At 37.3% G+C, this 24,532-nt stretch overlaps 1 protein-coding gene across 2 annotated transcripts; it reads right to left on the reverse strand.

The window, feature by feature from the left end:
• Positions 1-6,468: 6,468 nt before the first annotated feature.
• On the reverse strand, positions 6,469-14,812 carry LOC106759569 (probable plastid-lipid-associated protein 11). 2 transcript variants are annotated; one of them, XM_014642795.2, is made up of 3 exons: positions 14,246-14,804; positions 10,006-10,071; positions 6,469-6,826 (listed from the first exon to the last, which is right to left on the reverse strand). In XM_014642795.2, exons 1-3 carry the CDS (start codon positions 14,713-14,715, stop codon positions 6,727-6,729), a joined length of 636 nt encoding a protein of 211 aa, XP_014498281.1. In that variant the 5' UTR covers positions 14,716-14,804; the 3' UTR covers positions 6,469-6,726. The 2 variants fall into 2 exon arrangements, with proteins under 2 accessions (XP_014498281.1, XP_014498282.1); XM_014642796.2 differs by lacking the exon at positions 10,006-10,071 and having other exon boundaries at positions 14,246-14,812.
• Positions 14,813-24,532: the final 9,720 nt, after the last annotated feature.

Below are 24,532 nucleotides of genomic sequence, written 5' to 3' on the forward strand. Positions count from 1 at the left end.
TCAATTCTAGGTTGTAATCTTACATCATGTATATCATACCAAAAGGGAAAAGGACAATAGAGGGAAATATCTTGTTCTTTAAAAATATAATGAAATATGGTGTAGATGTGTAAATAATGTATGAAAATTTAATTGATTTATAAAGGTTTTATTTACATGATTTAATTTAAAAATGAAATTTAATAAATGAACGAACAGATCAAGAGCAACAAATTACTATGTCGCGGCGGTTGTTGTGTGTGGCTGAGGGAGAGTATGGAGATGAGAGAGAAACAAATTGGTTAAGTGAGGAAGGTGGATTAGGGTTAGGTAAGGGTTTCTGATTTTTTTTAATTGGGGCAACAGTAGGGATAACAGAGAAAATGGTTTTGGGGTTTTTTGTTTTAGTTTTGAAAATGAAAATTATTTAAATATCCTTAATCTTAAAACTTAGAATCCATGATATATGAGGTATAATACGTACACATTGGCGCGTTAACAAATCCCTATATATATGATTTTGGTTTCTTTGCAACATGTCATTTTTAGATTAATAAAAAAAATGTGATTTTTTTTAAAAATTTTGTCACACATTTAAGTTTTGATTCTTTATTAACCGATACTAAAAGAAACATGTGACTCGTTTCTTTTCTAATTAAGGTCTATAAATTTCAAAAATTTTCAAACATTTCGTCATATCCTTATATGGTTTGATTTTTTCAAAATCAAAATATATTACGAGTTAATCATAACTGTACTAATTATTTTTTTTTCACAAATAGTTAAGGTAAATACATAAAAAAAATAGATAAAAAATTTAAAAACCAAGACATTACATCAAGAAAAACAAAACAAAATTTTATATATAACTTCATTTGCAAATCATGATACTTATTAACATTTATATATAAACGAGAAATATAATTGATTAAAAAAGAAACATATAAAATTATATTAATATTCAATAATTAATTTCATGAAAATTTTAAATGCAATAACTTAACTTGTAAGTTGGTTTCATTATATTTTTAATTTTTTTAAAATTAGTATTTGAAAACTGTATACATTATTTACATTACATTTTAATTTCTAAATAATTTTTTATTTTATTTTCTGTTTCTTAAGTAATCGTATTTTTTTTTCCTCATACACATTCTCATTCAATTTTAACTAAAAATATTTTAATACCATAATATATTATCTAATTAGTTTACTTTTTCTTTCTCTATTACAACAATCTAATCAGTAAAAAAAAAATGTTTTCCCTTATCTTTCTTCACTTTTTCCAATTCGTAGATTATTTTCTTTTTCTAATCCTGCACTCGTTCAAAGAAAGCCTAAGTGCATAATCCAAAATCTATTTTGTGTTCTCAATCTTCTGCACTATTATGTCCCTTTATCTTCTTAGTGTGGGACCCACTGGGACTCCAAACGTCACATTCGCCCGAAATCTACTTAGTCAACTATAGAAATTTGTCCATAATCAACAACCACTCACATCAAATCAAACATTAAAAATACACCAAAAACAAACCCCATATGCCATTTATGCTAACATAAAAAGAAAAGTATCATTTTATAAAGATCAAAAACTAAAACATTAAAAAAAAACTGTGTTTTTATTAAGGAGAACTATACTTAGATAATATTTTTTTACAACATTTGAATATTATCTACGTGTCATTCTGTGATCGGTATAAAATTATTTCACAATCAATAATAATAATCATAAATACTATCATAGACCAATCACAGAATGATACGTAAATAATGTTTAAATGTTGTCAAAAAAATATTATCTAAGTATCATTATCATTTTATAAATTGCGTAAGCAAGAATATGCAACTTCACATAATGTTGACTACAAAAATGTTTCTGTTTACCATTCTAACATTAACATGTTTTTGTTTTTCAAAAGTTGAATATATATAGTGAAATTGTTATTTTTAAAAGGAGTGTGACGACTAATAATCTTTTAAGATTTTCAACTATATGAGATATTGAGATAGCCATTTTATTTTTTATAAACTTTTTGTGTGTAGTTGATATTTGATACATTGGAATAAACTTTGCTTTGTATTTGATGTGGAATCACTGATATACGTAAGTATAAATTTTTCACATAACCATTTAAATGATAATTTTAGTAAAAAAATAATAATCTCAATGCATTAATCTTTAACCGATTTGAGTATTTATTTATTTTGAATTATTTCAAACTTTTAGAATTTATAATTTATATCTTCAATTTGCAAAGTATTGTTAACTTTTTGCCTTAAAATTTGATTTTTCAGAAATTACCTCATTTCTATTGGATTTTGAGTTTTTTATTCCCATTAATCGTTCACCATCATAATTATACAAGTATAAATTTCTTTTCCTCCGTCAAGTTAAAGGTTAATTTTGTTTGTCATAATTTAATTGTAGTTGACCTAATAAGCTTTTTATAGACAATCACAATTAAACACATTTATCTATTACATAGATATTTTCACAGAATGTAAGCGTGTGTATTTAACCATTATGTCAATTTAGCATGTACTTAATCGTATTATCGTATAGGTCAACTCTTTTGTATTATTCCACTCTAAGTAGCACATATGATTTAAAAAAAAATTGAAATACTATACAGAAAATAACAAATTTATTGATTTTGATATCTTAAAATATATTAAAAATATTCTTAATATATTCTTAATATTTTATCATTTTGAACTAATACGGGTTTTTAAGTTAGGTACTACACAATTGAACATTTTTTTTCCTATAATCATGAAAGTTTTAGTTTATAAAAAATGTTAAAATTAAACATTTGCAAGTCTAACTCAGTTGTTCTAAAACCGTTACATCTCTTACATTCTTACCAATTAGAAAAACTGAAGGTGTGGAAAAGAAAACACTCTACAATTACCCACTAATAGATCCACTTACGTGGTTTTTCTTTCATGGGGTCTATCATCAAGACGGGTTCAAATTTTAAAAAAGGTCATTTCTTTCTGCACCCTCCACAATTTCCATGTGAACGTGGTTAAAAGATAAAAGTATACTTAATGCAATATATACTTTTACTCTAAATTTTCTCTTCTTCCATCGTCACTGTCCATCTTTACTATACTATTTGCGTTGTTAATCCTGTTAGCAAATTGAATTATATATATATATATATATATATATATATATATATATATATATATATATATATATATATAATAGTAATAATAAATCAATAGATGTGTTAGGACCATTATATTTTATTAATTAACTTTATAAAGTGATTTAATTAAGTAAATATAGCTAAAGGCATATATCTCCTGAATAATATTTTGCATAGAGATCAACAATAATTTTAATTTGTTGAAAGGACCAAATTAAAATTATTGAAACTTAAGAAAAGTAACCAACAGAGGTTACATAAAGGGATATGGTCCTCATCTGGGAGAACGCTCGTCATTCTATTTCTTTCTCTTCATCTTCATTCGAAGAGAAAATACAAAGGGAACCTAATGTAGGGAACCTAATGTGATCTACAAAGGAAAGATCAAAGACCAATTAAAGGTTGATTACTAATAGTTCCTAATGATCAATCCTTTCCAATCCCAATTTCGAATTCCTTGATCGCTATCTTCTTCTTCTTCTTCTTTGTTCTTTGCCATGGTGGAGCCACTTCAATCTCAACAAAAGCTTCCATTTCCCAATACGCGTCGAACCAAGTTCTCGTTATACGTAGCCGCATTCTCTAGACCTGCTCTAATTTCATTCGAGTCTCCCGTGAAATGCCAACCCATCTCACCATTTTATCAGTGTTTGCTGAGTAAGCGAAAAATGGGTAGGTGTTCACCAATAGATGGGAACCAATTTGGAGGAGGAGGTCGAGCATGGGTTTAATAACTAGTTCAACTAGTTCGATTTTGAAGGAACTGAATTATGCGAGTAAGGAGCTTTGGAGCGCGGAGAGTGTGATGGGATAGAAGATTTTGATGTTGGTGTTGAGGTTGTACTTAGTTAAGGAAGCTAACATGTTCTTCATTACCTATACGAGAAACTTGGTTGTGTTATTGGGGTCAACAAACACTTCGTTGCCCACAGCGACGACTTCGATTTGCATGGTTCGGTAGTATTTAGAGATGTTGTGAAGGATTGGTCCGTCGCGGCGTTCGAGAGAAGCTCGTTTGGCATGGCAATCGTCACCTTGATTCTTGAGTTAGCAAATGTCGTTAACACGGTGGCGTCGGTGTTGTACAACTTCACACCGTTCTGTTACCAATGAGGTGCATTGGTATTTTTAAGATAAATGATTTTGATGATGCTACAAGAGATGAACTCGAAGAATCAAGTTGTAATTTATTTAAAATCACTTTTGTAGACTGTAAATGTATTAGGAACAACTTTGAACATGTAAAATCTTAGAAATTTCATGTCTTTAGGATATTTGTGCATATAATCGATTATTTGATTTAATAATCGATTATCATGAGCTTTTCGAAAACCTATTGCTTTCGCAAATAATCGATTATTGTTTGAAATAATCGATTATCCTAGTCTATTTGAGAATTGCCCAAGTCTCGCAGATAATCGATTATTCTTCAGATAATCGATTATCACTCTTTTAAAAAACTTGTAACGGACTTAAATAATCAATTATGACTTACAATAATCGATTATCACTAGCAATTGTAATGTGTCTTTTTAATTTCAGACCAATGGGTTATATATAGTTGTCTCAAACCCTTAGAGGGTTTATATAAGTCATTTGAGAATACAGCGTGATCTAAGGAAGTTCTCAAGTGTCAGTTCATTGCTTTTATCAAGTCTTGTGAATAGGAGAAACTCGCGGTCAGAGCAGTTCTCTTCAAGTTGGAAGAGTTGTTTCTTCCAGTTCGTTGGTCGAAGGAAGAATTTTGTTGCACACTTCCGGTTCGTCTGTTGAAGGAAACTGCTCGTTGTCTGCTTCCTGTTCGTTTGCCGAAGGAAGCTTCCCTCTGGTTCGTTCATCGAAGGAAGATTTTGCTTTTCTTTTTTTATTCACTATTTTGTAATATGTAAAACTGCTTTAGTGAAAAACGTTAATCACTCTTTATAATGATTAACAATTGGACGTAGAATTTGTTGATTCGAACCAGTATAAAAATCCTTTGTGTGATTTTTCTACTCCCTACACTCTTTACATTTTCTGCACATCAACTGTTTGATAAAATATTTGTAAGAAAATTAAAGGAACCAGTTTTGAAATTGACCAAACAAACTCTTTACGTTTAACAATATGTATCATACTCTATGTCTTAACATTTCCACTGCGCAAAATCGGTACCGATTGTTCCAATCGGTTCAGTACCTGACTCTTTAGAAGCTTCACCACCTTCGCCATTGTAGGAAGATCGTTCGCTAACTTCATAGTTTACTTCTACGGATCCCGCTTCTCAGAATGGGAGTAATGGTAAAAAAATATAACCATGCCCATAAATCAATCAACGAACAAAAACTTGTAAGAATTCATTTTTTAGTATATGAAGTTTATGATATATGCAAAAGTTTCTGACGTACTGAAAATCTGAAGAAAAAAAATCACAACTCTAAAAATAAGTGTGCAATTAAATGCAAATTTTGTAGTAGAGAGATGATGAAGAATAATATAAAAGAATAAACTACTATAAACAAAAGAAAAAAAGATATCTTAAATGGATGTGAGCTTCTGTCTACACATGCCATCATCCGTTGAAGATAAAAACGAATATCCATGGATGTTCATTGAAGGACAAAACAGGAATGGGAAGGTATTGAAAACAGTCCCTGGTGGTGTAGAGAGTAACGTCCCGCATTCCATTCTAAACTAGTGCATACTTAACGTCCACAGTTACTACCTGCACCCCACTATTAGAAAAAGATTTAAACACCCTACATCACTGCTGCTTAAGAGGAAAAACACTTTAGAGAACAAGAGAGAAAACGCAGCATTAAAAAATATTTGTTCCTAAAATTCCATTCTAAAATGCATTTCATGCATTCTAAAAATTTTATTTCGAAAATCTTGTTTCAAAACTTCCAAAACAATGGTTCCAGAAAGTTTATCGAACTTAAAGACGTTAAGAATATTAGTATTTATAGATGATAGAAGGATGTCCCTTTAATATTATTTAGTTGGAGATTCAAAAGAACATCACAAAGTAAAATGTTTCCCTCGTTACTGGAAGTAACTGTTCACAATAAATTTTCCTTGATAATCTCAAAATAAATATTGAACTAAGCATTGGAAACAGGAAACTATGCATAGTTATTTATGACTCTGTATTCTATCCCATTTCCCAAGTTCTAATGGAAAACTGATCATGTATTCCATATTTCTTCAAACTCATGTAGCAGTACAATCCTAACAAAATACTCATGCAACTTGTCCTATCTTTGAATTCAAAATTTACAATGCTCTATGTTAGTGAGCTCATCCTGGTTTGGCCATGTTTTAAAAGAATAAAAAGAACAAAAGAATGGTACAATGAACAAAATGATTCAAAGTACAAGCAATAACACCTTCGGCATACGTACATTAAGTAAACAGAAAACAACGCACTTTATTTCATATTCCTATACGACATTAATTACATATATCAACAGCCAAAAGAAGCATATAAGTTACCTTAACTAAAAGGGATAAAAGACTTAACAAAGCACATAACTGCACTAAAACCGTAAGGGCAGTTGCTTCGAAAGTTTTCATTGATGAAAAAGAGTTAACAAGGAAATGAAGATTCCATTCATTCCTTCCAGTTATAGGAAGCTCGGTCAACAACTAAATAGTCGCCCCGGATATCCTTTACAACTCGAAGGTCATCATCGAGGTACACAGTATCAAACCTGCAGAAACAGGACACAAGCACATTACTACAATAAAACTTCTAAAGACTCTTACCAACAGACTGTAAGAGAACTGTTCGTTTTTCTTTTATAGATTACTGTCATAGGAAATTGGGTATAATACATATTAAGTCACAAATCAAGTAGCACAGGAGATTCGGTAGAATATTGAAGTATTTGGTTCTTCTGTATTACCAGACAGCTTTCAAGAGTTGGATTCAAAATGAAATAGCATTCACTTATCCAAAGCCTGGTAAGTTGTCTCAAGAACTTAGAAACACAATTCATTGTTTGTAAGTATTAAAGAACACCGACTTAGGTCATGTTTAGGACTGAGCAACGGTCAGGTTAGGCTGGATTTGGGTCCAACAGGACCAATCCAACACAATCCAAATTTAACATTTCAAATCCATATCCGACCATTTACCAGTTTGGGTAAGCCGTATTCAGTTAATTTCGAATATGCTTAACTATCTGAATTTCACATTACAAAATTCAAGATCTCTTTCTTCAGGATGTCTCATCTACTAAAGTAGATCGCAAGCTCAACCATGCAAAGAAGAGAACTCGTCTTCACCACCACCTTTAACCACCATGTCGCACAACAGTAGTGTGACCCACATAGATCTCCAAACGCAACCATTGTCAACACTCGTCAGCAGCCCAGGCAGCCACACGATGATGCATATTGAGCCTCCCTCCATGCAAATCTTCATCGCAAAGCTACACCAAGTGAACGCAAGCCAACCCACACCTCATTGGAAGAAGATAACACCTTTATATGATGGGAAATGTATAACATCTTCTACGCAGTCTGGCGACATTTCCGGCGATGATGAATGCTCCACCACTGTATCACCTAGGTTGCCTAGGACATCCTCCGATTTGCATCTACAACCTCCACGCGAGCATTCCTTAAAACTGCTAGGCCCCTAGAATGAGCACAACGAACCAGATCCACCATCGTCAAAGTAGATCGCGAGTTCAAATCTCCATCATGCTAGCAAACCATTCTACATCTCCACCGTGCTAGGATTAGAAGTTGGGGAAGAAGAATGAAAAAGAAGGGGTTGGAGTCTAGAGTTTGTGACTGTAAAAGAGTGTTTCCTTTCATTCTTAAAAAAAATAAAATTAAACCTCTACTAACGTGGCGGCTTCTTTCTCAGAGCGACTTCCGGTGTTGGGTTCGCCGAAGTTGGGCGCACCTTTCTGCCCTATCAACAACCCCAGTAGGCTACGGTGGCAGCCGCGGTGGTCGATCAGCTGCGCCAGCGGCTACTATTGACTTTTGGTTTTGGGTTTGTCGGAGTTGGGAGCACCTTTCTGCCCTATCAACAACCCCAGTCGGCTACAGTGGCAACCGCGTTGGTCGGACAGCGACAACAACGACTACTGTTGCAGTGAAAACGGAACCCCCAAAATCGGGAGCTCTGACACCAAGTGGAAAATAAGAATGATTTTATTATTCAATCATATGAATTACATTCTCCTTTGCTCTATTTGTAACAATTTAATCTTCTAAAATAGAGAAATAGGGAAACAAAATAGTCTAGAAGATTACACATCTATTTTCTCTAATTAGGAAGATTTTATAGATATCTTCTTTAATTAAGAAGATATTTCCTCTAATTACAACAACATATTACAAGAAACAGGCATGATTGATTACAGACCAGTAGACAGTCTAATGGACCTAAACCAGAAATTAAGGACAAAAAAAGGTGAATTATTCTCCGATCTAGAGAGGTATAGGAGGCAGGTTGGAAAACTGATTTATCTCACTATTACAAAGCCAGAACTATCCTTTGCAGTTGGAGTGGTTAATCAGTTCATGCAGGCTCCATGTGTTGACCATTGGAATGCTCTCATTAGGTATGTCAAAAAGGCTCTCGGGCAAGGATTGTTATGTGAAGATAAAGGAAGCATTCAGGTTTCTGGGTACTGTGATGCAGATTGGGCAGGTTCGCCTATTGATAGACGGTCTACAATCGAATAGTGTTTTTTTGGGAGGAAACATTATTTCATGGAAAAGTAAAAAACATAATGTAGTAGCTTGATCAACAACTGAAGCCGAGTATAGGGCAATGGTCACTAACATGTAAACTTATATGGGTGAAACAATTTCTTCAAGAGCTTAACTTTTGTGGCATTCATACTATCCATACTACGAAGATGTATTGCGATAATCAAGTTCCTCTCCACATTGCATCAAATTCAGTGTTTCACGAGAGGACTAAACATATAGAAATTGATTGTCATTTTGTTCGTGAAAAGTTGTTGACTAAAGAAATATGTACTGAGTTTGTTGGGTCAAACAATCAACTCACAGATGTGTTGACCAAGTCATTAAGAGATCCACATTTTGAGTTTATTTGTTCCAAGCTTAGTACATACAATTTGTATGATCAAACTTAAAGGAGAGTGTTAGAATATTTATCCTATCTATCATCATTGTAGTGTGTCTAGTATATATATAGTAGTACCTAGGTCTGCAGCTAGGGTTCTAGGGGCAGACCCGTAATGTACTTTTGTATCAGAACTTTCTTATATATAGAATGAGAGTGAGAGGGATCTTCCAAGTCCTCTAGAATTATTTTACAGTTTCAATCTCAAGTTTAATTTACATAATAAAAAACAATAAGTTTTCACCTAAAAATCAAGAATTAATGATTTCATATCCTAGAAGACGTACCAACTAATAATTAACAAATCTATATCAGCTAATGACTAATTACATTCTAACACTCCCTCTCAAGTTGAACCATAAATAAAAAATACACTACACTCTTTGTTTCTATAATGTCCATAAGAGATACATTAATAAATAAAATATATGAAGAATTAATAAAATGTATATGAATATTAAAATTATAATGGATATTTCGCTTTGAACTCAACTTTAATACAAAGCTTTCGTTACCCCTAAGCTACAAACATTTAAGTGTCAACATTGAAAGTTATTCCTAGCCATCCTCTAATCAGGTATGCTAACAATCATTTTTGTCGACATTTTCAACTCTTCAAGTTAGCTTCATTCTCCTCTGCTAAGCAAAACCATTAAATTTGAAGATAGGAAAATGTGGATGAATGAACTTTGAAATCATTGGTTATCATGTAAAGATACATATGAGAATGCTTACCAAACATATTCTTATATAATTGAACTAAAAAGTACTTACCAACCCTGTCCAAATGGTGGCAATGGTATTTCCCAATTCTTTCCACGTAATACTGCACTTGTAAATCTAAACAACCAATGTCAGCCATCAAATGTATTAGAATATTTCTTGTGTAAGAAATTTAAACTCACTATGCAGTGACATCAAGCTTAAACTTTCAGTTATGTGCTCTCAAACACCTAAAAATACTATCAACAATTTTGACAGGAAAATGAATATAAGAGGCTTTAAACGATAAAATATTACATTGATATGATGAATAAGGGATATAAGGTTGGTTTGTGTCAAAACCGAGCTGCTCATTAGGTATTTTAGGAAGTCTTTTATTTTATCCTTGATGTATTTTTATTCTTTATTATTTAGGACCAATGGCCTCATTATTGAAAAACGGAATAATATTCGTTCTAAATTTGAAATGTTATTGGAGCTCTTGATCTTTGGGAGTTTCTAACTGTATATATCAACCCTAAAACACAACCTTTATTGCTGCACCCCTCGAACATATTGCAGCCTTCATTGTTGCACCACTCTGATCGTATTGCAACCTTTATTGCTGCATAATCCACCTATATGGCTGAGATCATGAATTCTAGAATGGAAATTATGGACAGATCTCAAATTGATAGAGAACAAGAAAATTTTCACAGCAGATGGAAGTCTTATAACAGCAGCAAGGAGCCGTCGAAATAAGTCCATCCATAACCTTAAGAAGTGTCTTTCATATCCTTAAATTGTCTAATAATTTGATATTCCTACAAAAACTCAAGCTCTTTCATCTAATGTTGTTTTTCATAGCAATTCTTGTATTTTACAGCACCACCATTTGGAATGAGCTCAAAAGGTCCTAACGACTGGGTCTATAACGGTGGCAGCAAGTAAGATTTGCCAGAGAAAGGTGTTTGGGCTGCAACTCCCGTCGATCCTAGTGGTGACGTGTTATCATGTGTGGAAACTCTGTTACCAATGCAACTACCAATATTGTGATCACTGGAATGGGGAACTCCTTCCTAGCCAACCAATGACCTCAACAACAATGGCCAACAACAGCTGTAGCAGCAGTTAATGTGGCAACTATTGCATTCTCACCATTTCTATTCATCATAATCAATTTAAAACAGGAAAATATAAATATACTAAAACGAATAAGAAAATTCTACATGTATTTTTTCTTAATCAATATGGAGATATTGAAGATACTTTTATCATAATAATTTGCTATTTACAACAAGAGTAGATCCAAAATTTAGGAACTTCGTAGCAGAGAATTAATTCAATAGGTAAACGAAGATGGTATACATTACAATGTCAAAAACCAACTCAGAGGCAAATAAATTTCATATTAAGTGTTAACAATATAAAACTTGAGTAATGATAGACAAATAATAACGAAAAACTCATTGGAAAAAAAAAATCAATCAATCAAAATAGGCCAGTAGGCCTTTTGTGTTTTGTTTTGCTATACGGTAAATGAAGGGAGAAGGGGAGGGGATATTTTAATTTGACTTCTTTCATTTAGAAATTAGGTGAGGAGGGAAGGGGAAATTAGGGACCAAAATCTCCCAGCTAATGTTTGGAGGGATTCAAAGGAAAGGGGGTGATTTATTGTATGCAGACAAAATATTGCAATATTTATTTTGTTTGTCATCTTCTCCATTACTGATTATACGGATATAACTGTAAGTTTGTCTTCCCCTCACCTATGAACTTAGGGCCAAACAAAGTATGTCTTTCTTCCCCTTCTCTCTCTTTCGAACCAGCTGAGGTTAATTAGTCAACTATGATGCACAGATATGATAAGTATCGGTTGCGATATGTCCAATACGCTGATAGTTTATTTTGAAAAAAATAGGATATGATACATAATATATGCATATTGAAAAGTATACAATAATTCTTAAAAACATGATAAACGTATGATTGTTATTGTGTGAACCTAAATTAAAATCATATGTATTAAAGTTGTTAACATAAAAAGTTATAAATTATTGTTATCATAAAACTACTACTGTTTTATAGATAAGATTTATTAATAAATATAGATAAAGTATCTGGACACAAGACCCAAATTGAAGTATTGGTGCATTATAATTGGTCAGATGTCCCTAGGGAAGAGAATAATGAGAACATTCTCTCGACTCTAGACTTGTCATGAAACTGTGGTGTTTCAATAGTAGAAGACAAAGGTAGAAAATATACCAAAACTGCTTGACTTCCAGTTCACAGAATTTGATGAGCCCCTAACCCCTACCAAGGATGGAGGCACATGGCACAAGCATAGAAATAATAAAAGGAGAGTTTTTTTTTCACCTTCTTTTGATTTAGTTTTATGTTAAGTTCCCTAAGTTTGCATGGTTGGGTTGACTATATTTTACTTGAACCATGCGAACATGTTAACTTGTTCTTCTTTGTTTTGTAGGATTTTTCTTCTTTTTTATTTCAAAAGTTCGATATATTATCTTTATTTTATATTTATCTTTTAACTTTAGTTAATTTGTTATTATTTTTTATTTTTATTTTGGACTTAACCCATTGTTTCGGGTGTGGGGTCGAAAATCGCTGCCAAACACTCCTTCACACTTTTCTTCTATGTTCTTTATGCCTGAACTGCAAATCGTATAGGTGGATATCTGTCAAAAGCACTCTGATCCTCAAGTCAATAATCTAACTGATAGGGTATCACAGTAAAATCTTAAATTCGCAATAAATGCAATCACCTACCTCCTTACCTCCGACTTTTTATAGATTTCGAGATGAGCTTATGATTAGCAAAGCTGTAATCACGGCCCAATACCTAATAAAAAAGACTTATCAATAAACATGATTAGAGGTTGTGCTTAAGGTTGCATAGGATTTAGGACCACTCGACCACCTTATTCCCTGATCGAGCGGTCTCTCACTTGCCCATACGGGTATATGGTACACTTATATTTCTTTTATTATAAATAGAGGACCCTATGTGTATATTCAACACAAAGGAGATTAATCTCATACATAGTTTTCACTATATTCAACAAAAGACTACATGTTATTTTTTAAAAATCTTTGCGGACACACTGTCGGCCAGGCTCTTACCTGCCAGGCACGATGGAGGCCGGCCAGGCTTGGTGGAAGCCGACTAGCTTCTGTTGTAGATGGTAAGGCTTGATGGAGGCCGACTAGGCTATGTTGCCACATGTTGCTGGGTTGGTGGTGGTCGTCAACTTCTCTGCACCCTGGTGCTAACTCACGAACATGCATAGCAGCCTCGGCCAGATATCATGATAGCCCGACAACCTGACAGTTGGCATCCTAGAAGCTCAGTAGGCTAGGTTGAGCTCAATCTAGAGAAAACGGACACTAAGGGGGTGATTTATGGTGTTTCTACAAGGAAGATGGGTTGCATATGAGGTGGAGGAGAGAGAAAACCATAAAGCATAAAGCAATTGTACAATCATGGTACCTTTGGCAGCAACCACGTACTGGAACGGAATTAGCATGGAGCCTCCGTTCTTCCACGCCAAAGTTGTCTTTAAACGTAATGTTTAACCTAGTTTCTAGAAGCTTTTGTTTTTGGTATAGACACCCTTAGGTCATATTTTCCTTGCTTAGAGACCCCTCGTCTCACCTATTTAAGGGTCTCTCTACTTGACTTGTAAAAGGGTTGATCAATTTAAAGAAATACAGACTTTTTGTTCAACTTCAACCATGGGTGTGAGGTTTCTCCTTTGGAGTGAAGCTCCCCTGGCCTTATCTTGAGCAAGCTCAAGTAATGGCCCTTCACCACTCATCTTAAGGGTTGGTTTGCCTTAAGACCCCCCTTCAAGTGGCGTGCCATCCACTCTCCCATTTTCCACTGTGATCTCTTCCATCTTTTTCTCCATTTACTATCATTTGAATTCTGGTTTATATGTTTTGAAGAATACTATCATTTGTTGTTTTTTTCTAAATGAACTCATGCTATCTAAATGTCGGGAATCTTTACTTAGCTTTCTTAACGAACATCACACCATATTTTCAAAAATATAACAGGAGCCTATATCAGAACTCCCCTACTCAAGACTGATAATTACAGGAAAAAAAGTGACAGAGCCCACCCGTTCTTCCAAGAGTCAATAACTAACAATAAGCATACTCTACCCTTATCCACATGCAAGGGTGTATGACACCAAAATCAAACTCGAAACTCAACTCAACTACTGCAAATGCACAAAAAGAGCATTATTCATGATTGTTATTATCATTATTAATTCCAATTATTCACCTGAAATTCACTCTCTGCGGCGACGCAACCTCAATACTGGATCGAACAAAGAAAACGCCATCGGGGGGAAATGTTATGACGTTGTTAAGCGTCCCATTCCGAACATCTATGACCTGCAACACGTCGCCGGCTCGGGTTCCAAACAAGGGAGCCTTCTCGATAATGAAGAGCTGCTCCTTCTCTGTCGTCCACAGCAGCCGCCACGTCGCCGACAGAGACTCACCGGTGGTGACGGAGCCAGCGCCTACGGCGGCCATCGCGTCGATGGCTTCAACTATCGCCGCTCGCTTCAAGGGGTCGCTCTGCGTCCGGAGGCCGCGGTCCTGGTCGGCTATGAGGGCGAGAAGGTGCTCCTTGGCGGATCGGGATTGGGTCGTGGCGGAGGAGCAGGTGAACCTCCGGTGAGAGTAGCGCGGGCCAGGGAGTTTAGTGGTGAAGGAGTTGGGAATAAGGAGGGTGGCCATGGACATGGGTGGTTGCGATGATTGACTTCCATGGGCCTGTGGAGGGAGTGAACTTGAAAGAATTGGCGGTTGAGAACCCAAATTTCACACAGGGGAAGATATTGTGGGAGCCACGTGGAATGCACGTGGATATTAATCATGTGAGATTTTCCAATTCTGAATTTTGTGAGTAGATTAAGCGTACACTTCCACGCTCAATATGCCCAATATTAGATCAACAAATACAAAAAATCTTAATTAATATTATTTTATTTCTAAAATGATTTCTGATATTTTGGTCGGCCTGTTTCTGTGTGTCCGAGGAAATCTACTTATAAGGATATCCACATTCGAGTCAATAACTATTTGAATAAATAGTGATTATCATATAATTATGCTCCCACTAATAATACTATGTATTAATATTCCTTTTATTCCTATAAGCAACAAATGAATAAGTTTTCATACTTGTTAATGGATTCGGTTATAATAAATAGGCTATATGTTTATATCATATAATATAAATTATCTATTTAAATATTATCCTTCCTTAAATAAGGAGGTTAATATTAAGTATAGATCTTATAATCGGATCCTATTCTTATTTAATCAATTTGGACCTGATAATGACAACATGATAAAGGTCAAGTACTTATATAAGGTTCTCGAGCTTAAAAGTCAATAATTTTGCAGGTGAATTAAACTGTTAAATGAATGAATTTATATATTTTTTTAACCATTTTCTTTCTTATAACCATTTAAAACGACATAATATTTGGCACACCAAACACAAAATTAACCTAACATTTAAATTATTAAATGAACGAGTTGCTCTAAATTCGAGACCAATCACTTTCCTTTCTATAATAGTTTAAAACGCCTAATATTTGGCACAATGAACACACAATCAACCCAATATTATATTTCAATAACCGAAGCACAAGATCAGCCCAATGTTCAATCCATCATTGGTCTTTATGTAAGCGCAAGATCGACTTTCCCTTATTTTGAGTGTACAGTCGAGACACTTAATCCTTTTCCAATTTCTCCTTTACGGCTGATCGTTCAATTAGTCTTTTTTCGTTCAAATTTGTTCGGAAGGGTACTTGTCAAAGATTCTCCGATATTAAAGTAAGTGAAATGTTTGTTCGATAATCAAAGAATAATATTAAATACGCAATTAATGAAATCCAACTACCTCATACATTTGACCTGTATATATAGGGTTGATTATGGGTTTGGATTAGAGAAACCTTAATCAGGATCCAATCATGGCCTAATAACTCTTAATTCCGACTTACCTTAATCTTATTTATTAATCCAACCATCAAGCTCGCCTTGCCGCTCAGCGTTGTCTGGTAACGTAGTTGTTAGGGGAACGCCCGTCTTAGCCGTCCAGGCACCCTAGCACACCAAGCCCTAGACGATTTATGGTCGTAGGATTTTTTTTATTTTATTTTTTTATAAGGTGGGACCTGGTTTGGCTCAGCATTTTTCAAAATTGCTTTGGGCAGGAAACACGTGTCGTCTCCTGGTTGGCTGGTGACCTTGGGTAGTGGGAGCGTTACATGATCTGGGTCGTTGGTCGTGGTGGCCACCAACGATAAAGATGCGTTGACGGTTTCGAAAATTTTACTATAAATAAGGGTTCGCAGCGCTATCATTTTCATCTCTTGCTTCCCTCTCTTTCTTTCGTTCGGCTTGGTACTCTATCAAGTAATAAACGACCACCCTTTCACTGTCTTCTTCTAATGGGTCTACAGGTAGAGACGGCGGGGCTTTGTCCGGCGGTAGCAGGGCGTTAAGCTTAGTGTCTTCGTCCTCCTTGGAGAAGCCAGACAATGCTACAGAATCGCCTCTAATATTGGAGTCTTTTGGCGGTGAACGAGTGATAAACGGGGCATCACTTTTCCTTCTCCAAGGTGCCATTAAAGTAGACGCCACCAGGGCGGAGCTCGCCGAAGGTTGACCAATAATCCGAGGTTACAATTGGGCTTCCCATGATGTGGGCTCCTACGAGTCGGAATACCAGACACATGAGGATTTGTTGGAATGGGCTGATAACAACTTTGTAGCCTGGGATGAGGAGGATGCACGGTTGATCTGCCTGAGTTCCAGCTGTCCGAATGAGCGGGTCTTCCATGGGAAAGAAAATAGTCTCAAAGACTTCTTCTTTGTCTATACCTACCTATTTAATCAGATGTTCGCACGGGTGCCCTTTATTGTTTTTCAATCGACCATGTTGCGTAAGATGAACGTGGCTCCCACTCAGTTGCATTCGAATGGGTGGGTGTGCATCCAACTATGTTCCTCCCACTTCCTAGAAGAGGGACCCTCGGTCGGGCGGGTGGGTCTGACGGTGATGACAATTAGTTAGGTGTGATTATGGGGGTGGGTAGTTTTACTTATGACATTTTGGGAGTTTTTAATGACATTTTGTTAATGGTCATTCGGCCTTGAATGCTTGATTTGTGGTAATTTGGTCGTGTTTTGACCATAAATCATATTGTGATTGTGTTTTTGTGAATTAAAAAGTGTTGAAGAAGTAGAAAAAAAAATTAATTGTAATTGTTTTGACTAATCTTGAAAATGTGTGAAATATATTAAATAGTAATATTTGCAGTACCATATCACTGAAAATGAATTGGATTGGTGGTTGTTTGTTGGTTGCCTCTGAATGCCTTTCTCAAGGTCATGAGTTCGAATTTTGGAGGGGCATATGTTGCTTTTCCTTTTGTCATTGATAAACGTGGGACCCACAAAAGAAGAGANAGAAGGAGTTTGACTAGAAGAATTAATTGCAGAAAGAGAAAAGCTTGGGAAGAATTAATTGTAGAGAGAGAAAATACTATAAAGCTACGTAAATGACTTTTTAGTTTTGAAGAGAGAGAGAAAGTGGTGGATTGATGAGAGTTTTTATTTGGATGCAGTGGTTTCTGTTTATATTTTCATGCATGAACGTGTTGTAACGGGAGGGTTTCCACTATGTGTTTTATTAGGAGGAGTTATTCCTTTTATTTTTTTTTAAGTGGGAAATATTAGTTAGTGGAGGAGTTTAATAGGTAACTAACACTGGTTGGGTATGTTAACAAAAGTTAGAGCCCAAATGTTAGGCCCAGTTATGAGGGAGTTAAGGGTGATTAAGTTAGAATTGGAAGTATAACACGTTAGATAGGGGAGAGGGAAAAGAAAAACCCTGGTATTCATCTGGACACAATCTTGAAGCATTGGAGAAGAGGGAGAGACGCTGCCACGAGAAGGAGAAGCATTGTCACGAGGGAAAAGCTTCTCGCTACGTAACTTTGAAGTTGGAAACATTTGAGGTTTGAACCCAAAAAGGTAAGGGGAACTGACTTGTCCATGTTTGGTTAAGTATATGTGTGATATGCATGGAATGAATGACAATGATCATAGTGTGGTCGTGAATGGTTGCCTATATGGCGATTGGTTGGGTTATATCGACTTTCCTTGTGAGATATGTTTCAGATTATTTACCTCCTTTGTTCTATCTCTTTGCACAAATGTGTATGATTATATCTCTCATAGTCCTTGTTTTTCTCTTACGAAACCAGTGTGTGAAGTTTCGAACCCTTGGGTTTAGGCATTGTATGGCTATAATCTTTCTTTTGAGTTTGGGTAGTAGATGAATGGGGTTTGTGTGAACGAGAATATCAGTGTGCAGGGAGAAAACATATATGAAAGTGTGGATGGGGTAGTGCAAAGCCTCGAACTATTGTGTTGAATGTGTTTCGGTTTCATTGTTTCTTCACTATAGGAAGCCCAAAATTGTGAGAGTGTAGTAACGTGTGTTTTGCATGCGAAGAAGGGGAGAGAGTTAAAGAGAAGAGTATGGTGTATTTAAATGAGGTTGTATGTAAATAAATATTCTAAAGAGTGGTGGTGGGCACTGGACATTGTATATATATTTATATATAAAAAAGCATGACTTTGGTAGTAGTTTGGGGTTCACGTGAGTAAAGGAACTAAATTTAATTTGCATGGTTATTTCAATTTGCATGAGTTGGAGTTACATTGTAATAATACTGGGACCCACGGGTTGTAATGAAGAAAGAGAAGTGAAGTGATGAGTTGATTTGGGTGAAAGGATCTTACGTGAATGGAAAGAGAAAAACTTTAGTTTAGTAAGCTAGTAGACCCATGTGGAGCCCACTTGGAAGTATGCAAATTTATTATGGGTGGAAGAGAGAGGAATAATGTTTTGAGGTGGTGGGGCCGTGAGTGTGTAACAAAGAGTGACATGCATGCATGGAATGGATAATGAACTTACTGGAAAGTGAAATAAAGTGAGTAAGAAAATGGTAGTGTGGGGTCTAATTGGGGTATTGGTGAGCTATATGAGTATTTAATAAATAAAAGGGGTGTATTTTGTATACATAATTTGATATTCTTTTATTTGGTTGACTTGTATATATATATATAGAATTTATGGACTCGGCTATGGTTACAGAATAGAAAAATGGTGTGTTAATATGTGTTTATTATTTTGAGTGATTTGGTTACTTGTCATTATTTTAAGGATGGTTTTATTATTGTTGGAGAATGTTTATAACTTACGGGTTTGTCGTTTGGTTATGTAAATATAATATTGTTTATTTCTCGTAAAATTGAGTTATATTTATGATGCCCGGTGAAGCTCTCCTAGAAGTGTGGTGGAAGTAGCACTGGTACTTGCCCGGTGAAGCTCTTTGAGAATAGAGTGGTGGGGGGTGTATACTTGTCCGGTGAAGCCCAAGAGGGTGGTGGAAAGCATATACTTGCCCGGGGAAGCTCTAAGAGAGTGGTGGGAAGTGGTGTACTTGCCGGTGAAGCCTTTCAGAGAGTGGTGGGAAATGTTATTGTGTAAGAGTTGGTAAAGTGTACTGGCCCGGTAAAGCTCTGTAAGAGAGTGGTGGGGGGTGACACTAACCTTAAAGTTGTAGGTGAGTAACCGGTGGTGATTCAAAATATGTGGCGAATGGTTTCAACAAATTAAATATGAGTTAGTGAGTGAGTCTGGGTGTGATTTGGTTACCGTGATAAATAATTATAAAATTATATGTTGGTGACTTTGATTTCTGATAGTGTAGTTGTTAATGAATTGTTTTGATGACTTGTTTCTGTTAGCTCACCCTTGCAATGTTTGTGGTTGTGGTTTCCACCTACAATGATCGTACTTGTACGGGAGTAGATTGTGTTACAGATAACATCGAATTGAAGCATCTGACGAGAGTAGGGATCTTTGATTTCGGGGTTAATTGTTTATTACTTACAGAGTTTTCAAATTTGTTATATTTTATGTAAAATTGATATTCAGAACTTTTCAGACGATGTTTATACATCTGTTTGCTTCTGCGTTTCAATAGAGTAAAGTTTGATTATCTTTAATGATTATTTTATGGAAAGGTTATGTTTTAAAAAAAAATTACGCCGTGACATCTCGAAAAATTGGGGTGTTACACCTGGTTCTTGTGCGTGTCGACTGGGTGGCAATGGTTCTTGGTCAACTTGCCATTCGCCACCCAACTTTGGACATGTTGGTTGGGTGGCAGTGGTTTTTGGTGAACTCGTCATTCGTCACCCGGTTTTAGATGCATTAGTCGAAGATAGTATTTGAATTATTTGTCAAGGCCTGCTGAGGCATTTCATTTCATTCCATATGCAAAAAACAAGATACATTAGTTGTTCTTTCAACTGAAATAAAATTTTAAATGCGCTGCATTCCATGTATTGGGTATAGGCCTCCCGTCTGACTTAGACAGGTGGTACGCTCCATTATGCAGGTCTTCTGTCACTTTAAAAGGGTCATCCCACTTCGCAGCTAGTTTCCCATGGGATGCCACCTTTCGGGCGTCTCCGGTCTTCCTCCACACCAGATCCCCTTCTTGAAAACTCCTCGGCCGCACCTCATGTTGTATTTCTTTTCCACCATTCGCCTGCACGCTTCAGCCTGAAGGACGACGCAGTGTCTTTTCTCGTCCAAGGTGTCTAATTCGATTCTGAGTTCTTAGTCATTTAGCTGGAGGTTCTCCACCTGTCTCCTTAAAGATGGTTCTCCAAATTCAATCGGGAGCATGGCGTCAGTACCATAGGTGAGGTTGAAGGGCGTTTCGCCGGTTGTGCCATGCGGCGTACACCTATATGCCCACAAGACTTCGGGTAATTCGTTTACCCATGCCCCTTTCCTGTCGCCCAATTTCCTTTTAAATTCTGCCACTGTTATCTTATTTGTGGCCTTTGCCTAGTTGTTGGTCTGAAGGTGTTCCACCTAGCTCGTAACATGCTTTATCCCCAGGCCTTGATAAAACGCCTTTAATCTTTTGTCTATGTATTGCCGTTGTCCGTGATGACCGTCTGAGGTAGGCCGAACCTGCATATTATTTTCCAAAAGAAATTTTGGACTTACTGGGCGGTACAGTGGCGAGGGCCTCAGCTTCTACCCACTTTGTAAAGTAATCCACCGCTATTAAGATGAACCTCTTTTGTGCCCGTCTGGTTGGAAAAGGGCCCACAATGTCCATTCCCTATTGCGCGAATGGCTTTGGGGACACGAGTGAATGCAGTTGAGCTGGTAGGGCATGAGGGATGTTTGCATGTGCCTGGCATTTCTCGCACTTCTGCACGAAAGTCTTAGTATCTTCCTTTATCGTCGGCCAAAAGTAGCTCGCTCAAAGGGTCTGCGCCTTCAGGGCTCGTCGCCCGGTATGGAACCGCATATTCCGTTGTGTGATTCATCCATTACGTAAAGGGCTTCCTGGGAGCTTAAATCGCCAAGCGTAGTGGTCTGATCATCCTTTGGTCCTACCTTGACCGTGCGTAATGGTTACCTTGAACCGCGCCATTTTCGACCGTGCCGTCTAGGGGTACAATTTAAGTCTTGTCGCATAACACGCCCTGACCGTCTTTTGATAGGCCCTTACGACGACCGCCCTTCCTTTCTCCGTTGGGTACTTCAGAGTGAGGTGAGGGGTTGATACTATCGCTCTAAAGGCGTTCAGACATGGCCGTTCCAATAGGACGTTATAGGACATGTTCGTGTTTACCAACAGGTACTGCACTCTTTTTTCGTCGCCCTCTTGGCTAGTGCCCAGGCGGGTACGGAGATCCACGTACCCTTTAGTGTCTACCCTTTCTTCGGAGAAGCCCACTATTTGTTTGCTAAATGGCACGATAAAATCATCTGACAGATCCATCTGTCAAAAGGTCTTCTAATATAAGATGTTAACGGAACTCCCCTGATCTATGAGAACCTTGCCTACCTCGTACCGAGCAATCTCAGCGGTGATCACCATAGGGTCGTCCTACTCGAGATCCGGTGCATGGAAATCATCATCCGTAAAGGTGATGGGTGGCATGGACTTTTTCACCACCTGCACATTATTGATCAACCGTAGCAACCGAAGGTGACATTTCCTTGCTGATGATGAGGGTCTGCCCCTGCGAATCCCCCTGAGATGGTGTTGATGTGTCCCCAGATAAGACGATCATTGCTTCGACTACGGCTTCTACTACGTCGCCTCTCGGATCGCGGTTGTTCATTTTGCCGGTAAGATAGGCAATCGCCATTGTTTCGCCTCACGGGACTCCGACGAAGGCGATGCCGTCGTTCCGATGGCACGATATTTTGGTCGGTTTTAATGTATTTTTTCAGCCGTCCAACCCTGATTAGCTCCTCGATGCGGTCTCTTAATGTCACGCACTCCTTGGTTGTATGGCCAAAAGTTTGGTAATATAGGTAGTGTTTGTCACAGTCGGCTCCCGATGGTGACTCGCTTCTTCGGAGTTGGGATAAGATCGGTGCTTAGCGCTTCTTGCAGGATTTTGGCACGGGGTGCGTTCAGTTGAGTGTATTGCTGAAAACGCGACCCTCTAATCGGCTCTCTCGGCTTGAACCCTGTGGCCCTACCGGACACACCCTCCGTCTTTCGACCCTCTTTCTCTCGAGCCTCCTGAGTCTCTTTCTTGTAGGATTGCTTCATTTCCTCCACCCTTAACTCGTCGGTTGCCCTTTCCCTCAATTGCTCCATAGTCTTCAGGTTCCTCCTGCATATGCTGTCTTTAAAATGTCCCGGCCTCAAGGTCGACATGACATACTGGACAACAAACTCGGTGCTAAGCCCTTTCACTTTTCTGACCATCTTTTCGTAACGGTCCATGACGACTTTTAGCATTTCTTCCTTCCCTTGCTTGAGACTCGAGAGTTCGAAAATCGTCAGGTCTTGCGAGCGACTGTTGGTGAACTGCCTACTAAACATTGCCTTCAGGCCCTCAAAGCTGTCGATGTAGTTTGGGGGGAGAGAGTTGAACCATTCTAATGCCTCTCCTTCCAACGACAGGGAGAATGCCCTGCACCATATGGCCCGGTTGCCGGTTCGGAAGGCCATCCGGGTAGAAAAAGGCTTCGATGTGATCGTTCGGATCAGTTGTGCCGTCATATATGCTTAGTTGGGGGGAGGGAATGCTCAGATATGTTAAAATCCATAATTGAGTGGACGAACGGTATGTGGTTGGATGTATCTTCCTCTTTCACCACCGGTTGTTTACTCACGATTGTGTTTTCAGACCGGTCGCCCTTATTCCTACTCTTCTCTGCCTCCGACTCCTCCAGCTTCCACATAGGGTCCAGTGCACTGCTGTGTTCGGCCGTACCTTCTCAACGCGTACGGACTTTCTATCATCGTCCTCCTAATTTCTCCCTTTTGTCATCTTCTCCTTGCCTAGTCCTTTTCCCTCCTTCTCCTGTGCAAGTCGGGTTGCGCATTAGGCCTTGACCGCCGCCACCTCTTCATGGTTCCGTTGCATTTCCTCCATTTTTTGTTGTAGCATCCTTATCATCTCGATCGGGTCCTCCATGGTCATGTTCCTTGTGACTACCATTGGGTTGAGACGCTCGACCCCACAGTGGGCGCCAAATGTTCCGGTGTAGGGTCGAGACACCTAATCCCTTCACAATTTCTCCTCTACGCTGGTCGTTCAGTCCGTTTTCTTCTGTCCAAATCCGTTCGAGAGGGTACCTGCCAAAGGTCCTCTGATGCTAAAGTCAGTGAAATGTTCGTTCGGTAATCAAAGAATGATATTAAATGCGCAATCAATGAAATCCAACTATCTCATACATTTGACCTGTATATATATAAGGTTGATTATGGGCTTGGATTAGAGAAACCTTAATCAGGGCCCAATCATGGCCCAATAACCCTTAATTACGACTTACCTTAATCTTATTTATTAATCTAACCATCAAGCTCGCCTTGCCGCTCGGCACCGTCCGGTCACGTAGTTGTTAGGGGAACGCCTGTCCTGGTCGTCCAGGCACCCCAATACACCTTATATACTTGATCGATGTTATATAGCTAGAGATGTTCTTCCTACCCTTCCATGAATTCTCCCTGCACTTCCAACTTTCCCAAATTACTTTTCCAAATATTTATAGGTCTGCACAGAAAACAGAAATAGCATAAGAGTAGATTCTTTTTCAAAATTAAAAAGAAACAAACTCTACAATCTCGAAACCCACCCTCTCTCACGCTTTCCTGAAAAATTTCTGCCTCTTCCTTTAAGTCCCTCTCTCACTATGTGTGTTTCCCACCTTTTCTCAGTGCACCTCTCCCTTTATGTGGCTCCCTCACCAATGCGCTCTCTTCTTCGTATTGACAGGCTTGCAAGCAAGGCAATAGGTAGTGGTGTTCGTGGTTGGATCTCGTCTCACTCGCATGTTTCTATGCTAAGATGAGGTCGTGATTCTATTGTTTTTCCATTGTTAATACATTTATATATATATATATATATATATATATATATATATATATATATATATATATATATATATATATATATATATATATATATA

The sequence above is a fragment of the Vigna radiata genome, chromosome 4 (genome assembly GCF_000741045.1).
Source record: "Vigna radiata var. radiata cultivar VC1973A chromosome 4, Vradiata_ver6, whole genome shotgun sequence".
Taxonomy (NCBI): domain Eukaryota; kingdom Viridiplantae; phylum Streptophyta; class Magnoliopsida; order Fabales; family Fabaceae; genus Vigna; species Vigna radiata.